Source organism: Erpetoichthys calabaricus, chromosome 2 (assembly GCF_900747795.2).
Source record: "Erpetoichthys calabaricus chromosome 2, fErpCal1.3, whole genome shotgun sequence".
Classification (NCBI taxonomy): Eukaryota; Metazoa; Chordata; class Cladistia; order Polypteriformes; family Polypteridae; genus Erpetoichthys; species Erpetoichthys calabaricus.
In genome coordinates, this window is record NC_041395.2 from 262,778,547 (window position 1) to 262,801,997 (window position 23,451).

General features: G+C 37.4%; 1 protein-coding gene across 1 annotated transcript in view; it reads right to left on the bottom strand.

Moving 5' to 3' along the window:
• Positions 1–23,451, bottom strand: part of LOC114647001 (kinesin-like protein KIF20B) — a 121,898-nt gene that overhangs the window by 5,986 nt on the left and 92,461 nt on the right. Inside the window, exons 30-31 of the mRNA XM_028795455.2 lie at positions 9,769–9,975; positions 4,999–5,140 (exon numbers count right to left, since the gene is read on the bottom strand). Coding sequence (XP_028651288.1) covers positions 4,999–5,140; positions 9,769–9,975 — 349 coding nt within the window. The remainder of the gene's footprint in view (positions 1–4,998; positions 5,141–9,768; positions 9,976–23,451) is intronic.

A 23,451-nucleotide genomic window follows, 5' to 3' on the forward strand; every position in this document is an offset into this window, starting at 1 on the left:
TTAATTATTCTCTCTAGGACATCTAAAACTCTCAAATTTCTGATCCTAGCCAAATTCTTTGCATCTATTACTTGTTTTTAGTGTTCCTTCACTTCAGTGTCTAGAGCAGACAACTTTTTATTTGCAGTCATCACCATTTATTCCAGTCGTTGAAAGTGGGACATATATTTCACTAGGGATGATGCAATCAGGTGTTTAAGCGCAGATACTGACCACCAATTTCATGTTACTGGACTGGCCAGTTCTGATTTGTTTCTCTTTAAAAAAAAAGCTTTTTTTACAATAAGCCCCTGCATAACTAGATATGTAGAAGCCTTATGTGTTAAGCTTAGTATTTTTTTAATTAAACTATAGACCACAGGTGTAAACTGTTCATTTTTGAATTAACAAAAATGAAATTCTGAAGGCTTATCCGTTCGGTGACCATAAAATATGTGCAAATATAAAAATAAAATATGTGCAGAAAATAAATTATCCATAATACATTTGACATAAGAAATAAAATCTTATCATAATTACAAGCAATCAAGTTGTTTAATTTATTTATAATGCAATAATCTGAAACAAAGCTTAATAAAAAAAAAATTTTTTTTCCCATTTATCTAACAGAAAATATTTTTTTTCACACATTGATTGATAGACAGTTAAACACTGCTTAAATGTAAATAATGTAAACATTTCTGCTGTTAAAATATTAATGTACAATATTTATATAGTTTATTTTAACTTATTTCAGTGTACAGTAATCCCTCCTCCATCGCGGGGGTTGCGTTCCAGAGCCACCCGCGAAATAAGAAAATCCACGAAGTAGAAACCATATGTTTATATGGTTATTTTTATATTGTCATGCTTGGGTCACAGATTTGCACAGAAACACAGGAGGTTGTAGAGAGACAGGAACTTTATTCAAACACTGCAAACAAACATTTGTCTCTTTTTCAAAAGTTTAAACTGTGCTCCATGACAAGACAGAGATGACAGTTCAGTCTCACAATTAAAAGAATGCAAACATATCTTCCTTTTCAAAGGAGTGCGCGTCAGGAGAGAGAGAGAACACAAAGCAAGCAGTCAAAAAAAAAAATCAATAGGACTGTTTGGCTTTTAAGTATGCGAAGCAACGCCGGTACAAAGCTGTTGAAGGCGGCAGCTCACACCCCCTGCGTCAGGAGCAGGAAGAAAGAGAGACCAATGAAAAACAAAGTCAAAAGTCAATACGTGCCCTTTGAGCTTTTAAGTATGCGAAACACCGTGCAGCATGTCCTTCAGGAAGCAGCTGCACACAGAAGGTAGCAACGTCCCTATCGTCTAGGTGTGCGAACAGCCCCCCTGCTCACACCCCCCTACGTCAGCGCAAGAGAGAGAGACAGAGCAAGAAAGTAAGTTGGGTAGCTTCTCAGCCATCTGCCAATAGCGTCCCTTGTATGAAATCAACTGGGCAAACCAACTGAGGAAGCATATACCAGAAATTAAAAGACCCATTGTCCGCAGAAACCCGTGAAAAATCCGCGATATATATTTAAATATGCTTACATATAAAATCCGCGATGGAGTTATGCCGCGAAAGGCGAAGCGCGATATAGCGAGGGATCACTGCATATGATCCCTGCAGGATATCCCAGTCCGTAGTTCCAAAGCAGTTTATTGCGCTTCGACTTTCGCGGCTTCACTCTATCGTGGATTTTATATGTAAGCATATTTAAATATATATCGCGGATTTTTTGCTGGTTCGCAGATTTCTGCGGACAATGGGTCTTTTAATTTCTGGTACATGCTTCCTCAGTTGGTTTGCCCAGTTGACTTCATACAAGGGACGCTATTGGCAGATGGCTGAGAAGCTACCCAACCAGAGCGCATATTACGTATTAAATAAAACTCCTCAAATATATTGTGAGCACGGGGGCTCTTTGCACCCCTAGAGGATACGGCCGCTCCTCAATAAACACTGAAAGATTACCTTCACATTGCTCTCTTTCTTGCTGGGCTTACATATGGCTGATTTATCAAGCGATATGCTTCCTGCACTGTGCTTCGCATACTTAAAAGATCAAACAGCACGTATTGATTTTTGATTGTTTGCTTTCTTGCTCTGACATTCTCTGCTCCTGACGGAGGGGGTGTGAGCAGGGGGGCTGTTCGCACCCCTAGATGATACGGACGCTCCTCTAAAAAATGCTGAAAGACTACCTTTACATTGTACCGGCGGTGCTTCGCATACTTAAAAGCCAAACAGCCCTATTGATTTTTGTTTGCTTTTTTCTCTCTCTCTGACATTCTCTGCTCCTGACGCGCACTCCTTTGAAGAGGAAGATATGTTTGCATTCTTTTAATTGTGAGACGGAACTGTCATCTCTGTCTTGTCATGGAGCACAGTTTAAACTTGAAAAAGAGACAAATGTTTGTTTGCAGTGTTTGAATAAAGTTCCTGTCTCTCTACAACCTCCTGTGTTTCTGTGCAAATCTGTGACCCAAGCATGACAATATAAAAATAACCATATAAACATATGGTTTCTACTTCACGGATTTTCACCTTTCGCGGGGGGTTCTGGAACACAACCCCCACGATCGAGGAGGGATTACTGTACCAGCTAGACATTGCTAATTCCTGAGGTGTAATTATAAATACGGATGACCATTTTAATTATGCAGTGTTTTTTCCTTATGAAAACTTTCACTGTATGACACACACAAATAATTAACATAGCATAAACCTTTAAAAAAAAAAAATCTCCACAAATCTATCAAATGTTCATAATATATTATCAAAAAGATACAAGGCTAATATACTTAAGTTTATATGTACAATTGACAAATTTTGCTGTTAAGCTAACAAGCCTATTGTTTACTAAGCAGCAGTTTCCAATTCTTCTTTAGCTCTTGAAAATGTGAGCTGCTGTACCTAACACAAGCTTGCTCACCGTATAAACTCATATAAGTAGTGTTTGATTTAATAAAGGACAAAATAAAAAGGACTGAATTCATTCAAGGTAATAATAATAATTCTTTGCATTTAAGGTGGCTTTATTTTGCTGTTTATTTATTTGCATAAAACTCCTCCTCCAATTCCTTTATCTCAGTTTATTTCTACACTTACTTTAATGTAAAGGTTAATATTCTAATCTTCTCTCTTTCTGGTAAAGGGAGCCTTGCTGCTCTCAGGTTACAGGAGATTGTTTTTTTGCTGAGAATTTCAACTACCATAATACCTTGCTTAAAGGAGCATAACAACTAAATTAACGTAAAGCTTACAAAAGCAGATACTGGAAAAAAATATTTTTTGACTGGCCAATTTACCAGTCAGTCTTTTGTTGTAAAAACCAGCTCATTTCAGTCTGCAGCCAGTGGATCACAGTGTCACTACTCAATTCCATATCAATGAGCTGGGCACTGGTCTTTCTCACTTTAGATTTCATTTTGGCCATTTAAGACTCTACTATGGCTACTCATAATTCAATGCAAATATTTAGGCAATCTTCATATCCATTCCTAGTTCAATAATTATATTACTCAGATCTTTCTTTTTCAAATCCCACTGTCATATTCAAACATCTGCAGTACAGAGGTGTGGCACAGCAACTTCTTGGAGAGAGAGAAACTCTGGAGATAGTCACCATGATAGTTCAGCTGATATCCAGCACTCGTATCTGGGACAGGATTTTTTTTTTTTTTTTTTTTTTTTTTGAGTATAAATGCATGGTAATAATAATAACAATTAATTACATTTGATTAGCATTTTTTACACTACTGAAAGTCCTTTACATAGACAGAGGGGAACCACTTCCACCAATGTGTAGCAACCACTTGAATGATGTGATGGCAGCCATTTTTGCATCAGTATACCCACCACAGGGGTGAGAGAAGCAGTTAGCCAATTAGGGACAGATGATTAAGGGACAAAATGGACACAGCAATGGTATATCATTTAGGCAGGACCTTGGTATAAAAACTAATCTTTTCAAAAATGTCCAGTGATCTTTAAGTCTGATCAATTATGCTGAATCAGAGGCAAGAACATAAGAGCATACATCGACTTACTTAATATTTACCACCATTTGTGTCAAACCATAATGTGTAGTTCATGTTGGCTTTAATTGATTTGGTGGGGATTTTTGGAAAAAATTGTGTGTTCTATGTCAAAGATTTCTCACCACAGAATTATCTGAGGTATTATGAATTTTAAGTATAGAAAATAAAAGCAAAATAGGATGTTCAGGGAAGCTGGTAACTCAAGTACCCATGCCTGACAAATGCATTAGACCAATGTGAAAAATTTTAATTAAGAAAAAAATGTTAATATTATTCTGTATATTCCAAATTATTTACATGAAAGTATACATACTATATACTACAAATCAAACATCTGAGACAGTCCTTAGTAATACTTTACGTTTAGGAGCCATCTTGGTACTTTTTACTGATGTGTAGTAAAACCTTAACTCTGTTTGGTCTTACATACTCAAAAAGCACCAAAGACACTTTAGGACTGGGGCTACTTATTGTGCATCTATTGCTCACTTGCTGCTACACAGCAAGAGTTTAACAAAGACTAACAGATGCACCACAGCAAGCCCTTAAAGTTGGTAAATTTCTGTTATCATGTCATGTTTGCTAAAGGCCATGCAGCCTAGGATTCTATATTTTCTATGGTTATTATTGTTATCATGCTTAAATAATTCTGACTCATGATCAAAACTGAGTAAGGCAACAATAAGAATTTTAAATAATAAGCTCAAGAAATGCAGACCAGCCCTGCCATTCTCTGTAGACTGAAGGAAATACATGTATTTGTTTATGTATAACTTAAAATTAGGCATTTGTATTATATTAATCAACCAATTTAGAAAACAAACAATTACAGTACTGACCTCATGATTTGCAACAGAAATAAGTTTAAAAAAAAGAATACATGTTTGAGGTTACAAGGTGAACAACTGCATCAACTAATGTAATAACCAAACATTTTATGATGTAAGCAAAAGGTTTAAAAACTGATTTACTAACCTTTATTTTGCAATAAAGAAGGAGAACTTTGAATAAAATCTCCTATTCTTTGTAGTGTTCCATCCTTTTTTATTTTGGTACCTAAACTTGAGCTTGATGCTTGTTGCTTCAAAGTTGACATTTTTTGTGCATTAGATGATTCCTATTGAAAGACAAACAGAAAAAAAGACAATTAAGTGATTGACTGTAATGTTCTTTCAAACTTGAGGGATTTGCTATAAACTAAAGTCATTTACCATCCCAGTGTTCTGCAATTGCAAAGACCTAAATGCAAATGTCAAATGTTTATATATTACCATAAGGCAAGGCACTAAAAGTACTGCACATCATGTAGTTAGTTTACTTTTTAAAGTAACGAGCAACATAATGCAATACTTATTGTATTGAAAGAAAAATACCTGCATTACTAAAAGACACCCATCTCTGGGGGGCCCATAATGCTGCATTTGCTTGAAATGACAAAACTTCACAGCAGCATTGAAAGGTTAAAACAGCATGGCTCAAAACATCACTTTATAGCTGGCAGTTTTCACATTATTTGGGCTTAAAATTAGAACCACTTAAAACTGCCTAATAAAATGGGCTTAGGCAGGGCGAGTTGTTGTGGGTGCAAAGGTTGCTTGGCATACAAGAACCAAAGAGGGCAATTGAAAAAATGCTTTAAAAAAAAAATTTTTTTTAATTATTTTTCAACATTTAATTAATACAGCATGAGAAATGTAAGGAGGCAGACACATTATTTTGTTTCATTTGTGTCCTACATGACCTTGCTTATTTCGTGAGACTATCATTAAACAGGCTTGTGGTCGGGTTACTACCCTAAATATTGCACTGCCTTTAGGGGTGGTGCTATATTGGCAAAAAATTATATTTCAATATTTTCTGGGACTTTGACAATAACAATAGTTAGACAACATTTTGCTTCTTTTAAAAAATGTGTTTGTAAAAGTCTTATTGATTTCTCTATCTAGGTCTTGTTAATAGGATATTAATTGTAACTTACTAATGATAATAATGGAAACAACTGTTAAGGAAACCAGGTATTATTTGCTTAAAAGTGAAAATAGCACAAAAAAATTAAAATTACTAGTCAAGTGTTATTGAGATCAAACAGTGCAAGTATGAGTAAACCATTTCAAAGTGGTCTACAGGATTTACACAAAAAAACTGCACTAAGATCAACAAAACTATTATATTGAGAGCATTTTAGACAGACACTTGCCCTTAAAGTAAACAAGATATGTATATAGAGAGAATAAAATAACTATAATTTAACTATAGGGCATGATTATTACAGTCTGGATAAACAAACTGCTCTTCTGTAAGGTGAATTGTGCAGCATACATGCAAGAACAAAAATCTAACATACTGTACTATAGTTTAAAAATCCAAAGTTCTGTCAAAAAAAATAAGTATAGCATTTGTAAAAACAAGTTCTGTCATATATTGAACATCATATAAAAAAAAAAAAAACTCAAACCTGTAACATTCTAAAACAAATTACTAACTTCAAGGTTTTGTCAAATACTGCAGAAAGATATCAGACAAAATTGTAGAAATTCTACTGAGCAAATTTCAAGTTGTGTGACAGAAACACCAGTCTGTCCACAGCATCTGGCTTCAGAGCAACACAGTGTGCCTGTTACATTTCCTCCAGTGTTGAAAGCCCTCTCAGAAGGGATGCACAAGTACTTTTTTGCAAGTTTCTCTAATTTGGGGAAATGTACTCTTGTGTTTACCACCACTGAAGTGGATTTACATCACTGTCCACCTCAGGTATCAGCAAGTAGCTCTTGATCTCTCTTTCCTTCTCTGAATTACTGTGTTTTTTGAAATAGCTGCTAAAAGACTTATTTTCTTTTTTGCTCACTCCCTTGTCATTACCTGCTCCAACTTTTATAACCATAGGGCAGGATGGAGTGGAGCAAGGATCTGGGAGACCGTTTCAAATAATGAAAGAAAAAAATATACTGTGGAATCGAGGACCCCCAACCAAGATGGCTTGTGAATAAAAACACACCCGACAGGCATATGCCTCTTATGGAAATAAAAATAATCTGTTTGAACAGATTAATGATTTATTCAAATGGATTTTTCTTTTTGCCCGACACCTACAGGGTCTCCATAGTTTGTAGATTGTTGTCTTTAAGCAACATCAGTCTTTCCAAAGGCAAACCACCTCCACACAGGTAAGGATGATCCATGTCTTTTAATGGTCAAGGAGAAAGCTCATACTACAATTAAAAAGGCAAAGAATAATGTTGCTACATCCATGACAGCAATAATAACTTTGTTTCTGGATGACAGCTGGAGCTTCAATAAAAATTTTACTGATAAAGCTATACAGTGCATTAGCTCTATACACAGAAGTAGTCATCTATGCATCCATTTTCTACAACTGCTTAACCCAAGTCTAGTATTCAGAGGGTTGAAGGATGTTCTGCCAGTATAAAGAAAAAGCAGGATATAACTCCTCTTCAACTGCCAGTTTGCCAACTTGTTCATTGAATACTGATCCACATGACTGGTGTAGGTAAGATTGTTAGTATAAAACAAGCTTGTTCAGGGGTTGAGGGGTCGGAGAATGAGAGGTTGTGACCAACAGAGCAAGGGCGGAGAGTGAGAATAACATGTTGGTCCTTATTTTTAATTCTTTTTCTAACAGTATTGAAATATTATTTAATATAATAAGCATCCATTAATGGTAACATTGATAATGAGAGTCACAAAGATTCTACAACTCTATGCTTTAATTACAATTGCTCTTTAATGGATACAACAACTGAATATACAACAGTGAAAAATGAAATAACGTGGGTCTTATGTTTTATTGTTGTCACATTGCTAGATGAGATCAAAGAAAAAATTAAGCTTAGTTTATGAGGGTAGCCAAAAATGTTTGCAGTGTGCTAATAGCTTATGGAGAAAAATCTTGAAGATTTAAAAAAAAAACCTGCCAACCAAGAAAATTTGTCACATTCCATAAGGGTTTCATTTAGTTGAAAGACTAGAGCACCTGTGAAACGAGGACCAACACACAAAATGACCAATTTAAAATTTTATTATTGTATTTTTTTTTTTTTTTGCTCGGTCCAGTTTACAATGCTTAGATCGTATGTGAATAAGGCTGTCAGATCGACTGCCATTCAGATATTAGAATTTTTAAAAAGTTCTTATTCAAAGAAAAAAGTTGACAATCTATTTAAAAATGAGGGCTCATTGTTATACTACACATTAATTGTGGCATTGTGTTACTCCAGATATGCTACACAATTATATGGTATTTTGCACATCTGTTTTGTCTATCACTTCCACAATCAGGCTTTTTTTTTTTATAAATTTGGTTGATTAGGGTGTTATCTTAATTAGTAAAAAACAAACAGCCACAACCCTTCACAGTGCAATTTGGGACAGTTTTTTCTACCTTACTTCTAAGGTACACTAAAAGTATTGTTCTGCATCTGGAACTGTTCTGATTCACTGTTACACTCAAGATTTTTCATTATTTTATGCTAAATTGTTCTCATTAATGTATAAGGAAAATTACTGTCATAACTCTGTTTTCCATTCATTATCAAAGTGTTAGCAATGCACATTTAGCTACTTCAGCCAACAGACTACATCAACACAATTAGTCTCTGTTTTACATGGCTACAGACTTGATCTATAACACTTAAAACAATGAAGAATCATTAAAAATATTCACCCCACCGTTTATTATATTTTTGTTGCATCTGCAAAAAAGAAAAAAAAAAAAAACACTTATTTTAATCCAGTGTATATTATTTTTTGAACGGTTAACTGCCGTTCTCCACAATAAACTAGAAAGTTGGGTCCACACACTCTGTCTACTGTGTACCAGTGTGAATTTTTATTTTACTTCACATGTCTGCTCTTTATTATTTGTTAACCTGGTATTTCACTGGTGAACACCAAACTGAATTCACAGAGTTTAAGTTGCTGTGAATAAAAACATTTTCGAAATAAAAACTATAATGAGGCCGAAATACTTCAGAGAAAATTGACTCTCTGTGCTTTGTAATTATCTTAAGGGCTATACTTTCAAAGGACCAATCTGCATGCAAATGAAGTAAAAATATTAATAGTGGCTAATAAGAACTTAAGTTCCTTGTCATGGTTTATTTTAAGGCTCTCCATCCTAGCAAAGACTTGCTCATCCAAGCATCTGTTATAGAATTAAGACAAGACAGCTGTGCAGATGCTCCACTTTTATTGGGAACATCTGCATGAGATTTTGATGGCTCTTGCATTTACATAACAGTTGCCCAAGTACTGGTTATTTTTTTTTCCTGTTTAGATATGCTGGCTTTTGTTCTTCCTGCTGCCACTCTTGCTATATCAATAAAGTATACAAAATACATGCATAAATGTAGAGGCAAGAGTTAGAAATGTTAACCTAACTTCAAATGTAGACAAATACTTATTTTAATTTAAATGTTCAAGCACTATCAGGGAACTATATACCACCCCCACGTAAACTGCAAACAAGAATGTGAAATACATACCAACAGACTAAAATCATTTGGAAAAAAATGGATAAAGGCATATTAACTAGACAAAATAATTGTTATACAAAAGAGACAAATCTTTACATAAACCTCAATGGCTACTGACATTGGAATTAGATCCGGTAGCTTAGAATCTTAGCCAGAAAAAGTCAAAGATTAGTTAGAAATAGTTCCAATTATAACAAGTTTGAAATGTATTTTATATGCCAATGAATATAATCAACTACCGAACTGGATCTACCTTTTCCATTGCATTACTCTTCCTTTTCTTTGCTGTTCTGGTTATTTTCAAAGTCACAGATGAATCTCTGCCTTGCTTCTTAACTGCCATTTTATTAGGCTGAAGAGGTGTAAACCTTATTTCAAGTTCAGGCTTAGGAAATCTGCTGGTTCTGCCATTTTCTGTAGATACTTCAGAAGAGTCTAAAATCGAGTTAGCAAGCAAAACCTATGAAGGCAATAATATAAAAAATTGTTAAAATGGTGGAAGTGTCATGCATATAGTCAATGAACAGTGCAAATCAAAATTAGTTTAATGTTAGCAACTAACACTGCTCATGTCTCAAGAAACACAATACCTACAGTAAAATACAGTGGTGGCAGCATCATGCTATGGGGATGCTTTTCATATGCTGGGACTGGGAGTTTTGTCAGAGCTGAAGGAACAACGGATGGACACAAATAACGCACAACATTGCAGGATAACTTGTTCCAGTCTGCTGTGAACCTATGGCTCGGGAGAAGATTCCTGACAATGACCCTAAACACAAGGCCAAAGTAACACTAGAATGGCTCAAAAACACAAAGCTGAATGTTTTGGAACACCCAAGTCAAAACCCTGATATCTTAAACCTATTGAGAATCTGTGGCACTATTTGAAAACTACTGTCCAGAGGCACCATGGAAGAATAATTTTAGGGTAACATAGCAGTCATCTTAAAGACATAGCATAAATGCTTAATAAATGTCAGAAACCTGTTCAGGCACAACAGGAAACCAGATAAAGGTCAAGTGAACAACAAAATGTACACTGAATTATAAGAATTGGTTTAGGAAAAATAGTGAGATGGTCAAGTAAAAAATGAACCAGAAGAAAGGTTAATGTAATATATACAATGTACTGAAGGATGACTAAGAGATGACTAACAAATAGGCAAATATAACAGACTTTTATTTTATATAAATCATTTGGGTATGAATCAATGAACCAACCAGAGTAAAATGTATGCATTGATTGACACTAAATGTAAATTCAGTAGTTTATAAAATGAACCTCTATTCTTTTTTTTCTTGTGACCATGCTGTAATGAACTGCTTTTGAAAAACCAGCTTTTCTCATGCCTGATTACTGAATTGTCCTGTTAGAGGATGTTTTTTTCTTTAATAAGATATTACAATTCCACCATAGCACCAACCTACCAATCTAGAGGATCTCCATAAATTCTGCCAAGAGGAATGGGGAAGAATTACTACTGAACAATGTGCGAAACTGGTACATGCTTACCCCAAAGGAATTAAGGCTGTTATTGTAGTTAAAGGGTTCTCAACAAAGTATTAATATGTAGGGCTTGAATATTCATGACTCAGGTGCCGCCGCGAGTGGCAACCTTTCCAGCAGCTCCGTGTACGACTTTATATTTATACCTTTTCCTCTGATCACTCCTACCACTTTCTTTTATGTGGACTCATTTCCTGGACACTTATTACTACTTGGACATGGATTTTTACACGCTGAGACTTGTCTATTCAGGTAGTCAACTTCAAGCACGGAGAACAAAGGCCTGTGCCAGTGTGGTTCCCTATTTACCTGACGAGGTAAGAAGGTTGTATAGTGGCAGCAGAGCCGGCGCTAAGCGGCTAGCGAGGAAGTGGTGATACAAGCCTTCGGAGCTCTCTGTGATCCTGGGAAATGTGAACTCACTACCAAATAAGATCGATGAACTGGCTGCGCTGGTGAAAAATGTCAGGACTTACAGAGAATGCAGTTTGTTGTGTTTTTGTGAAATGTGGCTAACAACTAACATAGCACAGTTAGAGCGGACAGAGACGCAAATACCTGCGGGAAGTGGAAAGGAGGAGGACTTACTCTCTATGTGAATACAAGGTGGTGCAAATCTGGACATGTAAGCGTCAAAATCTCCACTTGCTGCAGGGACATTGAACTGTTGGCCATAAGTCTGCGTCCCTATTAATTGCCCAGAGAGTTTGGACACGTCATAGTTGTTATTGTTTACATCCCTCCTCGGGCGGACGTGGTGATAGCATGTGACATTATCCACGCCGCTGTTGCTAAACTACAAACACAGCACCCTGAGGTGCTGGTGCTAATCTCTGGAGACTTTAACCATATGACGCTGGACAAAACATTATCTGCCTTCTCCCAGGATGTGGATTGTAACACCCGGGGAAATAGGACTATTGACCTACTGTATGCAACCGTTAAAGACGCATACAGCGCCACCCCGCTGCCTGCACTTGGGAAAGCAGATCATAACCTGGTTCTGTTTCAGCCTCACTACAAACCAAGAGTGAGGGAGTACAACCAAAAAAAAAAAAAAAAAAAAAAAAAAAAAAAAACCTACAACCACACGCTCATTCAGGAAGTGGACCCCTGAGGCAGAGCAGGCTCTGAGAGACTGCTTTGGAACTACGGACTGGGATATCCTGCAGGGATCATATACAGTGATCCCTCGCTATATCGCGCTTCGCCTTTCGCGGCTTCACTCTATCGCGGATTTTATATGTAAGCATATTTAAATATATATCGCGGATTTTTTGCTGGTTCGCGGATTTCTGAGGACAATGGGTCTTTTAATTTCTGGTACATGCTTCCTCAGTTGGTTTGCCCAGTTGATTTCATACAAGGGACGCTATTGGCAGATGGCTGAGAAGCTATCCAACTTACTTTTCTCTTTCTCTCTCTCTGTTGCGCTTTCTGTGATCCTGACGTAGGGGGTGTGAGCAGGGGGGCTGTTCGCACACCTAGACGATACGGATGCTCGTCTAAAAATGCTGAAGTATGCTTCGCATACTTAAAAGCTCGAAGGGCACGTATTGATTTTTGCATGTTTGTTTTTCTGTCTCTCTCTATCTCTCTCTCTCTGCTCCTGACGGAGGGGGTGTGAGCTGCCGCCTTCAACAGCTTTGTGCCGCGGTGCTTCGCATACTTAAAAGCCAAATAGCACTATTGATTTGTTTGTTTCCTCTGTCTTTATGACAGTCTCTGCTCCTGACGCACACTCCTTTGAAAAGGAAGATATGTTTGCATTCTTTTAATTGTGAGACAGAACTGTCATCTCTGTCTTGTCATGGAGCACAGTTTAAACTTTTGAAAAAGAGACAAATGTTTGCTTGCAGTGTTCGAATAACATTCCTGTCTCTCTACAACCTCCTGTGTTTCTGCGCAAATCTGGGACCCAAGCATGACAATATAAAAATAACCATATAAACATATGGTTTCTACTTCGCGGATTTTCTTATTTCGCGGGTGGCTCTGGAACGCAACCCCCGCGATGGAGGAGGGATTACTGTAGTGAGAACATTGAGGAGGTTGTTGACGGCACTACTGACTACATCAACTTCTGTATAGACATTGTAATTCCAGTAAGAACAGTACGCTGCTATGCTAACAACAAGCCATGGATTACAACTGACGTCAAGGGCCTTTTGAACCAGAAGAAAAAGGATTTTAAAGGCGATGATCAGCATGAGCTCAAGTGTGTGCAGAAGGAAGTCCGAGTCCAGCTCACGGCAGCGAAAGAGCAGTACAGGAGAATGCTGGAGCAGAAGTTGCAGAATAACAGCATGAAGGAAGTGTGGGATGGGATGAAGATCATCACTGGCTGCAGCTCGAATCGGGGTGCCACCATCGAGAGAGCAAACCCGCTCTAACATCACCCCTCCCCCGATCTGACTCTCTAAGTAACAGCACAAGTACAGACACAAGCCAAGTGTAATCAAGAGTCCTGGTTCGATCCCCACTCACTCCTATATTTGCCGTTTTCAGTAGTAAGCTGCTCTTTCTGTTAATATTATACAGTACACACATGCACTTGATTTGTGTCTGTACTTGCGCTGTTACTTAGAGAGTCAGATCGGGGGAGGGGTGATGTTAGAGCGGGTGAGCTCATTCAGTGCTGCAGAAACAACACACGTTGATCTTTTTTTTTCTTTCAGTACATGTGCCTTCCGTTTATTTATATATCTCTGCCTGTCTGTCTCTCTATTACGCAGTGCTCGTCTGTCTGTGTGTTATGGATCTTAAAAATAACAGTTATAAGGACAGTTGTTCCTGTTAATTGCAGTCTCAATTGTTAAAAAAATATTTTAAAAGGAGCATCCCACATGAAAATATAACGATCTCATTAACTGACAGTGCATACCAATTTATAAATTTTTTGTCCGTTTGAGGTTAAAAAAAAAAAAAAAAAAAAAAAAAGCAACATTTTATCCCCAGCGGGGAATCGAACTCAGGTCTATGAGGCGGAAGAGCTGTTGTGCTCTAAGAGGCAAATCTTAACGCGCTACGCCACGGAGGCTGTTGTACTGTCCTTGAAGCTTTTGTGAAAGTATTTATTTGATCTTTGGAACTCGGGCTTTACACATTCTATAGTTTAGCCTACTACATTTTGTAACATTTATTACTAAAATATAACAAAGTTTCTGTTTTAACAATGTGTTTACACAGATTACTTTAGAATAACGATCTCTTATTTCCACTGTAAAACTCCACTTCACTCCCACATAATCAATCAAGGCATGAGCTGGGAAAAGTTCGCTCACGTTCTAAGTCGGTGGGGGGATGGAATAGCCGGCTGCTGGCAGCTTGTCTTTTATCAGCACATTTAGAGGACAAAGGATGCTGGCGTGTGAACGGATTTAAGAAGCGATTTATGGTGGGCCGGATATACGAGTTTTTTCGTAGGCTCTGGTAATTCTAGTGTTAACAGGTTTGACAACCCTAACCCACTTTTACCTCAGAGTACTGCACCCTCCACCCATCCTTCTGCTGATACTAGCATAGGAGAGAGTTTACCCCCACCCACAATTACAGCAGCACAGGTAAGCAGAGAGCTGAGAAGACTTTGTGCCAGCAAAGCAGTGGGTCCAGATGTAGTATCGCCACGACTGCTGAAAGCCTGTGCATTGGAGCTGGGGAGTCCTCTACAGCATATCTTCAACCTGAGCCTGGAACAGGGGAGAGTTCCGAGGCTCTGGAAAACATCTTGCATCACCCCAGTCCCAAAGGTATCACATCCTAGTGAGCTAAATGACTTCAGGCCTGTCGCCCTGGCATCACATGTGATGAAGACCATGGAGCGGCTGCTGCTTCACCACCTGAGGTCACAGGTCTGCCACGTCCTCGGCCCTCTGCAGTTTGCATACCACGAGAAGGTGGGAGCTGAGGATGCCATCATCTACATGCTACACCGATCCCTCTCCCACTTGGACAGAGGCAGTGGTGCAGTAAGAATTATGTTTCTGGACTTCTCTAGTGCCTTCAACACCTTCCAACCTCTGCTCCTTAGGGACAAGCTGACAGAGATGGGAGTAGATTCATATTTGGTGGCATGGATCTTAGACTATCTTACAGACAGACCTCAGTATGTGCGTCTCAGGAACTGCAGGTCTGACATTGTGGTCAGCAGCACCGGTCCTGTTCAGCCTATATACATCGGACTTCCAATACAACTCGGAGTCCTGCCACATGCAAAAGTTCGCCGACGACACTGCTATCGTGGGCTGCATCAGGAGTGGGTAGGAGGAGGAGTATAGGAACCTAATCAAGGACTTTGTTAAATGGTGCGACTCAAACCACCAACAACTGAACAACAACAAAACCAAGCAGCTGGTGGTGGATTTTAGGAGGACCAGGCCCCTTGTGGACCCCGTGATCATCAGAGGTGACGGTGTGCAGACCTGTAAATATCTGGGAGTGCAGCTGGATGATAAATTGGACTGGACTGCCAATACTGATGCTATGAGCAAAAGAGGACAGAGCAGACTATACTTCCTTAGAAGGCTAGCGTCCTTCAACATCTGCAATAAGATGCTGCAGATGTTCTATCAGACGGTTGTGGCAAGCACCCTCTTCTATGCGGTGGTGTGTTAGGGAGGCTGCATAAAGAAGAGGGATGCCTCACGCCTGGACAAACTGTTGAGGAAGGTAGGCTCTATTGTAGGCACGGAGCTGGACAGTTTGACATCCGTGGCAGAGCGACGGGCGCTGTGCAGGCTCTTGTCAATCATGGAGAATCAACTGCATCCACTAAACAGCATCATCTCCAGACAGAGGAGCAGCTTCAGCGACCGACTGCTGTCACTGTTCTGCTCTACTGACAGACTGAGGAGATTGTTCCTCCCCCACACTATGCGACTCTTCAATTCCATCCATTTAAACGTTAACATTAAACAAAGTTATTATCTGTTATACCTGCATTTTTATCACTCTTTAATATTGTTCTTTTTTTATCTTATCAGTATGCTGCTGCTGGAGTATGTGAATTTCCCCTTGGGATTAATAATGTATCCATCTATCTATCTATTTACACAAACACTAACTTTGGAGTTTTTCTTAAATATGCACAGAAAATGTTTTATTTTGACTTTGAAAATTTAAATTTATTGTCGCAGCATAAGAATTCACATTAAAAATACTGAATGGATAAATAGGTGTACAAATCTTAATCATGCAGAAAATTCTGATGACTTTCAAAGGGCACTGAAAACTTTTCCACGCCATTATATATATATATATATATATATATATATATATACATACACACACACATATACACAAAATAGCTATTGTAGAAGCTATTAGAGATGAAAAATTGATTTTTTAATCGATCAATTAATTTATTAAAAGTTCTGCTTTCGTCAATGCCAGAAATTAAAATAAATTAGCAAGACACCCACCCTGGGACACCAAATTAGTGTAGAATAATTAAAGGATATTAACTTCTGCTCACCGAAGGATCTCTGCTTCATCTTCCGGCTGGGACGATGGAAACAAAGAGCTATATAATTTACTATTCTGCGTTTTTTTTTTTTTTTTTGTTCTTTATTTCGCCTTATACAATTTCTTGTATTAGGAATTTGTTAGTTTTCGCATACCCCTTGGGGTCAGAGCGCAGGGTCAGCCATTGTACAGCGCCCCTGGAGCAATTACAGGTTAAGGGTCTTGCTCATGGGCCCAGCGGAGTAGAATCTCTTTTGGCAGTGACGGGGATTTGAACCTGCAACCTTCTGGATACCAGCACAGATCCTTGCCTCAGAGCCACCACTCCGCCCCTGCTGTTGTGGAAATGTGGCAATAGACATGTTTTCAACAAATATCCCAAACACGCTTGCTACAATAAACCAAATAATACAATTTACCCTAAGTTCTTGTCTATAAGCCGGACTCATGTATTAGCCGGAGACCAAAAATCATACGAATTTTTAAAATAAAATCGTATCATAGATAAGCCGGACTCATGGATAAGCCGAACGTACTATAACCTATAACTAATAGAAGGGAGGGAGGTCAGTGGTCTCACTCGCGCCCATTTAATTTCTTTAAGGGGGGAGAGAGTGTGAGATATTGGCGTCTCTCTCACTCCCCGCATGGCGCGGTTGGAGCGGCCGGAGCGCGTTCTTTCTGCTCTGGGCGTCACCGAGTCAACACGAGCGCGTAGCGGTCATTTAAATTGTGATTTTATATGTAAGCATATTTAAATATATATCGCGGATTTCTGCGGACAATGGGTCTTTTAATTTCTGGTACATGCTTCCTCAGTTGCTAATGCCCAGTAGATTTCATACAAGGGACGCTATTGGCAGATGGCTGAGAAGCTACCCGGCTTACTTTTCTGTCTCTCTTGCGCTGACTATCTGTGATCCTGACGTATGGGGATTGAGCAGGGGGGCTGTTTGCACACCTAGACGATACGGACGCTCGTCTAAAAATGCTGAAAGATTATCTTCACGTTGCTATCTTTTGTAAAGCTGATTCCTGAAAAGACATGCTGCACAGTGCTTTGCATACTTAAAAGCTCGAAGGGCACGTATTGATTTTTGACTGAAAAACAAACTCTCCCTCTCTCTCTCTTTGTCTGCTTCTGACGGAGGGGGTGTGAGCTGCCGCCTTCAACAGCTTTGTGCCGTGGTGCTTCGCATACTTAAAAGCCAAACAGACATATTGATTTGTTTGCTTCACTCCTTTGAAGAGGAAGATATGTTTGCATTCTTTTAATTGTGAGACGGAACTGTCATCTCTGTCTTGTCATGGAGCACAGTTTAAACTTTTGAAAAAGAGACAAATGTTTGTTTGCAGTGTTTGAATAACGTTCCTGTCTCTCTACAACCTCCTGTGTTTCTGCGCAAATCTGTGACCCAAGCATGACAATATAAAAATAACCATATAAACATATGGTTTCTACTTCGCGGATATTCTTATTTCGCGGGTGGCTCTGGAACGCAACCCCCGCGATGGATGTATAAGCCGGACTTATGTATAAGCCGATATTCTATTTTTTCATTTTCACAACTTTTTTCCTTAGATAAGCCGCGGCTTATAGACAAGAACTTAGGGTAATTTAGAACATAAGGATAATAGAAGATGGATATATGCAAGCATATGTATAAATATGTATGTATATAGATATACATGGATGGACAAAAACATAAAAGTTTAGTTGAATCATGTCTCCTATAGAAAATGGCACATAACTTATGAATTCTGATCTTTCATTTTTTGTAGTTAAGATGGATAAGGTCTTTAGCAAGTTATAAAGTTCCATGTGCTTGCACCTTGGCAACGATGTACTCACAGCTATTCTGTATTGGCTTACGATGGCAAGAGAAACACATAGCTTTTATGTACAGTCTTTCTCTGCTTTTGCGCTTCGTTAACTTGCAAGGTTTGATACATGGCCTCCTCGTCTAAATCCAATACATATTTTTCCACCCTTCCAATACTGCACCAAAGAGCGCTTCAAAATAAAAGGTATTACTCCAACGTTTGTTATAACCACACCCTATAGGTTAAGGTGTCCTGCTTTGGACAGCAGATGTTACAGCAGTGAGTTTGATGAGGAAAGCACTGATTTTGGGCGTGCAAGGGTTTTTAATGGAAGGAATCATCATCTTGCCATCGGTTACTTGGGTGCACAAAAGCAATATTTTTTGGTTGAATACTGAAGCAAAGTTTATTTCAACAAAATTATTAATTGTCGAGTTATGTTTTTTTGGCTGTATTACAAAGAGTGACTCAGCTAAGAAGTGGAAATTAACAGTGACTGGCAGCAGATTTTTAAACCACACACGTATGTTCCAAGCATATTAAAATGGATAATGCCAGTCTATACTACAATATCAGTACAGTTTACATGTTTAGGAAATTACATCAATGTTAAACGCAAAGTTCAACATAATTTAAAAGTTGGATGTTTTAGCTGCAGTGCTATAGTCACTTTGCCTAAGAGCTGTTGTTGTTGAAAATTGGTGTATTCTGCTAAGTAATGCACTCTTAAATATCTTTTTAAATTAGTAGTGTTAGAAGCATCTTTACTTTATTTCCACCACAATTGACTTTTTCTTGACACATTTAGTAGCTGACAGCTTTTTCCACCTTCATACACTTTAAGTGGAGACCTAAAAGTGAAGTAGGCATGCATGCACTTCTAAGTCTCCTAAAAATCGACAAGTATATTTTGACCAGATCTGTTGACCGTAATTGGTGCATTGCTACTAAATTGTAGTTGCAAAAATTTGACTTGAACAAAAATAATGATCTGACAAAAAATACAAAACCATACAATAATAATGCATAGTGATAAAAATGTTTGCATTAACAGAATATTAAATTAACTGTTTAACTCTCAATGAACTGAAAATATCACATGCAGATGCAAAACTGAACTCGTACATGATTAAATATGTACATGCTTTTGCATAGGGTTGAAAATCTTTGAGGACCTAGTGATGATAGATGTCCTACAAAATATGGACATTGGAACACTGACATCAAGTAATGGGACCAAGGACCAGTGGAACAGTATAGAGAGGCACACTCCAGAAATGCAAGTGTAAAAATGAAACAAGTTATTGACCAAAAATAAACAATTACAAAGACAAAAACAGTCCAGGTACATTCATTTCAAAACGTGATCAGTAAATAATGAGGAAAATTTGCTCTTTAAAAATGCAATAAACAGAGAAAAAAAAATGTAAACCCCTCCCATTTTTCAACTTAAAGGTTAAGTTTTTCAAGATGAAGTTATTTCTTCACAAACATGGTATATAAGCATTTGCCATATTAAATTGTTTTATAAAAAAAGTGTTTTCTATAAATTAAAAAAATAAAATCTTGCCAGCATTAGAAATTTACAATTAGGATATATGGGGCATGAAGGAAAAGTTTAAAAACTTATAATACTGTATAAGCCAAGACATTTGTCACAAGTATTGATATGCACCTTGAGATTGAGATTACACACACATTGTAAAATACAGTAATTAGTGCTGGGCGGTATACCGGTTCATACCGAAAACCGTTTTTAATTTTTTTTTATGATATGGATTTTTCTTATACCGCAACACCGGTTTAAATTGCCTAAACGACGTTTGGAATGTGGCGCAGCGGGAAACTGTTCAAGTGGGGACATTTTTCACTGCTACACCACCAAATAGTGGGCGGTAGCATAGGTATGCCGCGTGGTGAAAATGGACATAGAGCTGAAAAAAATGAGTCACGTCTGTCGCCTGGAGAAGCTTTAGTTTTAAAAGGTCAGATGTGTAAATACTGTTTCTATACTACTGGATAATACTGCAAGCCAAGTTGTACTTTTATTTGTTTTCAATACAGTGTAATGTACCTGGGTACTGTGTAATATTGTGACGACATGTTGACTTTATTCTCGTACTTTGTCATTAAAGTAGAACATCGTAAACTAAACTTCATTGTAAAATGAATATTTAATTTACTAGATTTTGTCAAACCCCGTCATAAGTTATATAGCACATTAAATGCTGTGTGTTAAGTATTCCCCGAGCTTCTTAAACTGACTTCCTCTGCACTAAGAGGAGGCACCGGCAGCGATCGCCGCACAGAATCCATTCACATGATATTCATGCTCTCTGAACATTTAGAATGCCAAGATAAATACTTGATATAAATAAATACTTGATATAAATTCTAAATTTTCAGAGAGCAGGAATATCTGGGACAACTGGGCCGGGGAACACAACACAAAGCATTTAATGTGCTATATTAACTTATGACGGGGTTTGAGAAAATCTAGTAAATTAAACAATGATTTTAGGATGAAGTTTAGTTTACGACATTCTACTTTAATTATAAAGTAAACTATGAGAATAAAGTGGAAATGTCGACTTTATTCTCGACGTATAGTTTTTTTTTTTTCTTCCCTGTGTCCGTATTTTTTTTTCTTCACTTTGGCCCTAATACGATTCCGTAGGGCTATACCACAAATACAATTATAAATGCAAGTTGCAGTTGTATTATTTATGTATATAGCTTAGCTTGAAGCAAGGTCCATATTAATGCAGTTTGCATAAATGATAGTTCAGTTGGTAAAGATGTCATAATAATAATACATTTTATTTATATAGCGCCTTTCCCATGCTCAAGGCACTTACAGAATATAATAAAGAACGGCAGCGTATACAGTATATAGCATTGTACAAACCAGATAAATAAATAAAGAAGATTAAGACAGTGAATTCTGTCATCACCAAGATTGCACTTGTTTTATTTTATTTTAATTTGGTGAATACTGTGTAATGCACCTGGGCTTTTGAAGCGTTGAAGTAATAGTGCAACTATCAGTAATAATACAATTATTTATTTTATTGTTATTATTTATTAGTTTAAATATTATGCAGTTTAATGATGGTAAAGTTGTTTAAAAAGTCACTTTAACGTGTCAGTGGACAGAGATTGTTAACATTAACAGAAAGTGTAGTTGTTTTACAAAAAATATTTATTTATTCCTTTTCTAAGACATGTTCAGTGCAATACAACTTTTGACAAGCACTTCTGGATATTTTCCTAAGTCTAAATACCTCTTTGGATGGTTGAAAATATGTTGTCAAAATTATAATTTAAGTTTTTGCAAAATTTGTTAAATAAAAAGGTTCTATATTTTGACTGCATCTGTCATGCAATGCGATTTCCTTCTCTTATTTAGTGCCACCCCCTTGAAAAGTATCACTTTATGGGGCAATGCAAACCTGTATTAATATTTGTGTGCACTTTAAAATGTTTTTTTTGTACAATGCTCTTGACAGTGGAATAGGTTATTCTTAGCCAGTAATTGCAGTGGAAAATGTGTTTAACATCCACTCATGCATGGGAAAAAAATACCGTCAAATACTGTGAAACCGGGATAATTCAGAAAAATACTGTGATATAGAATTTTGGTCATACCGCCCACCCCTAACAGTAATATATAATTTTCAAACAATAAAAACCCGCTAATATTATGAGATTCAGCCACTTTAAAAGACCAACTGTGTGTGGTAGCTCAGCACTTATTCTTCCTGAACAACAGCCCTTCACCTCCCCAGGGATGTGGTTTCCTCTTGAAAGACCCGATCAAAGTAAATTTTTTATGCCATGTGGTTGGTTTTGTTTTAATTTACTTCTGTATTTTTGTGAGAACTGACACAAGCGAATAGAAAATGTATCTTTGCAATTAGAAAAATAGTATCAGGAATATAAGATAAAGTGATTTCCAGATGACTTTTGTTATCATAAACACATATCAGAAGTTCAGAAGTCATGTTTTTGTATGTCAAAAGCTTTGTCACTTCATCTATAAGTTTTTAAGTATTTGTTTTCTGTTGGTGTTCTGTGCCCCATACCATTCATTATAAAGCAACAGTGTTATTTATTTTTTAAATGCTTAAATCACCATTTCCTCAGCATTAAGCCAGTTGATGTCGCAAGGGCTTCTGATTAGGATACCTACCTAGTGAGGTGTTTCAAACGCGTCCAACTGGGGGAAGACCTAAGGGCAGACCCAGGACTTGGAGAGATTACCTCTGTTAGATGGTCTAGGAACACTTCAGCGTGCCCATGGAGAAGTTTAGAAGAGGTGGTAGGGAAAAGGGATGCCTCAGCATTTTTGCTTAGACTGCTGCCCCAGTGACCAAGACCACGATAAACAGAAGAAAATGGATAGAAGGTCCGTTCAAAGAACAATCTTTATTGTTTTTCATCTCAAAAGAATGCAATCTCCGTACTTGAATCAGATGTCTCACAATAGGGTTTCTCCTGTATTTAGTGGCCTGACCCCCAATTAACTACCAATTATAACAGTTTATGACAGCTTCCTGGAAATTCCACCCTCAAAAGGTGATGCTGTCAATCACCACCTTCCTATTCTTTGTCACTAGCTGGTCTTCCATACATTTAATATGAGGGAGATTTCTTTATTCCAGGACAAACAGCACACATTAGACAGTGACCTTCACAGTATAAGTACTGTTTGTGGCAGTGTTACACTGTTACTGCTGTTAATAAACTTAAAATGTTAATGAAGCAGCACCAAAAAATTCTGTGTGTGGTCAAATTTAACAGACTTAACTAACGCATTTAGGTGTTTTGTTAAAGGTGATTAATCAGCAATCAGAAGAAAAAAAACCCAGAAATGTCTTATTATTTGACCAACTAAAATTAAAAATATATGATGTAAAACTAAATTAAGTTTTCAACTAATATTAGAAAAAATATAGAAATAATTAATATAAAAAATCAAAACTATAATAAACTTGATGCAGACTTAGCTGTTGAACTGGACTTGCAGTTAAGTACTCACAAATGGAAACAACATCCCTTTTGCTCCTATACCATTCAAGTATGTATTTCAGTATGGTTGTCTAAATTATGTCATTGTAAAGAATAATGACACTGTAT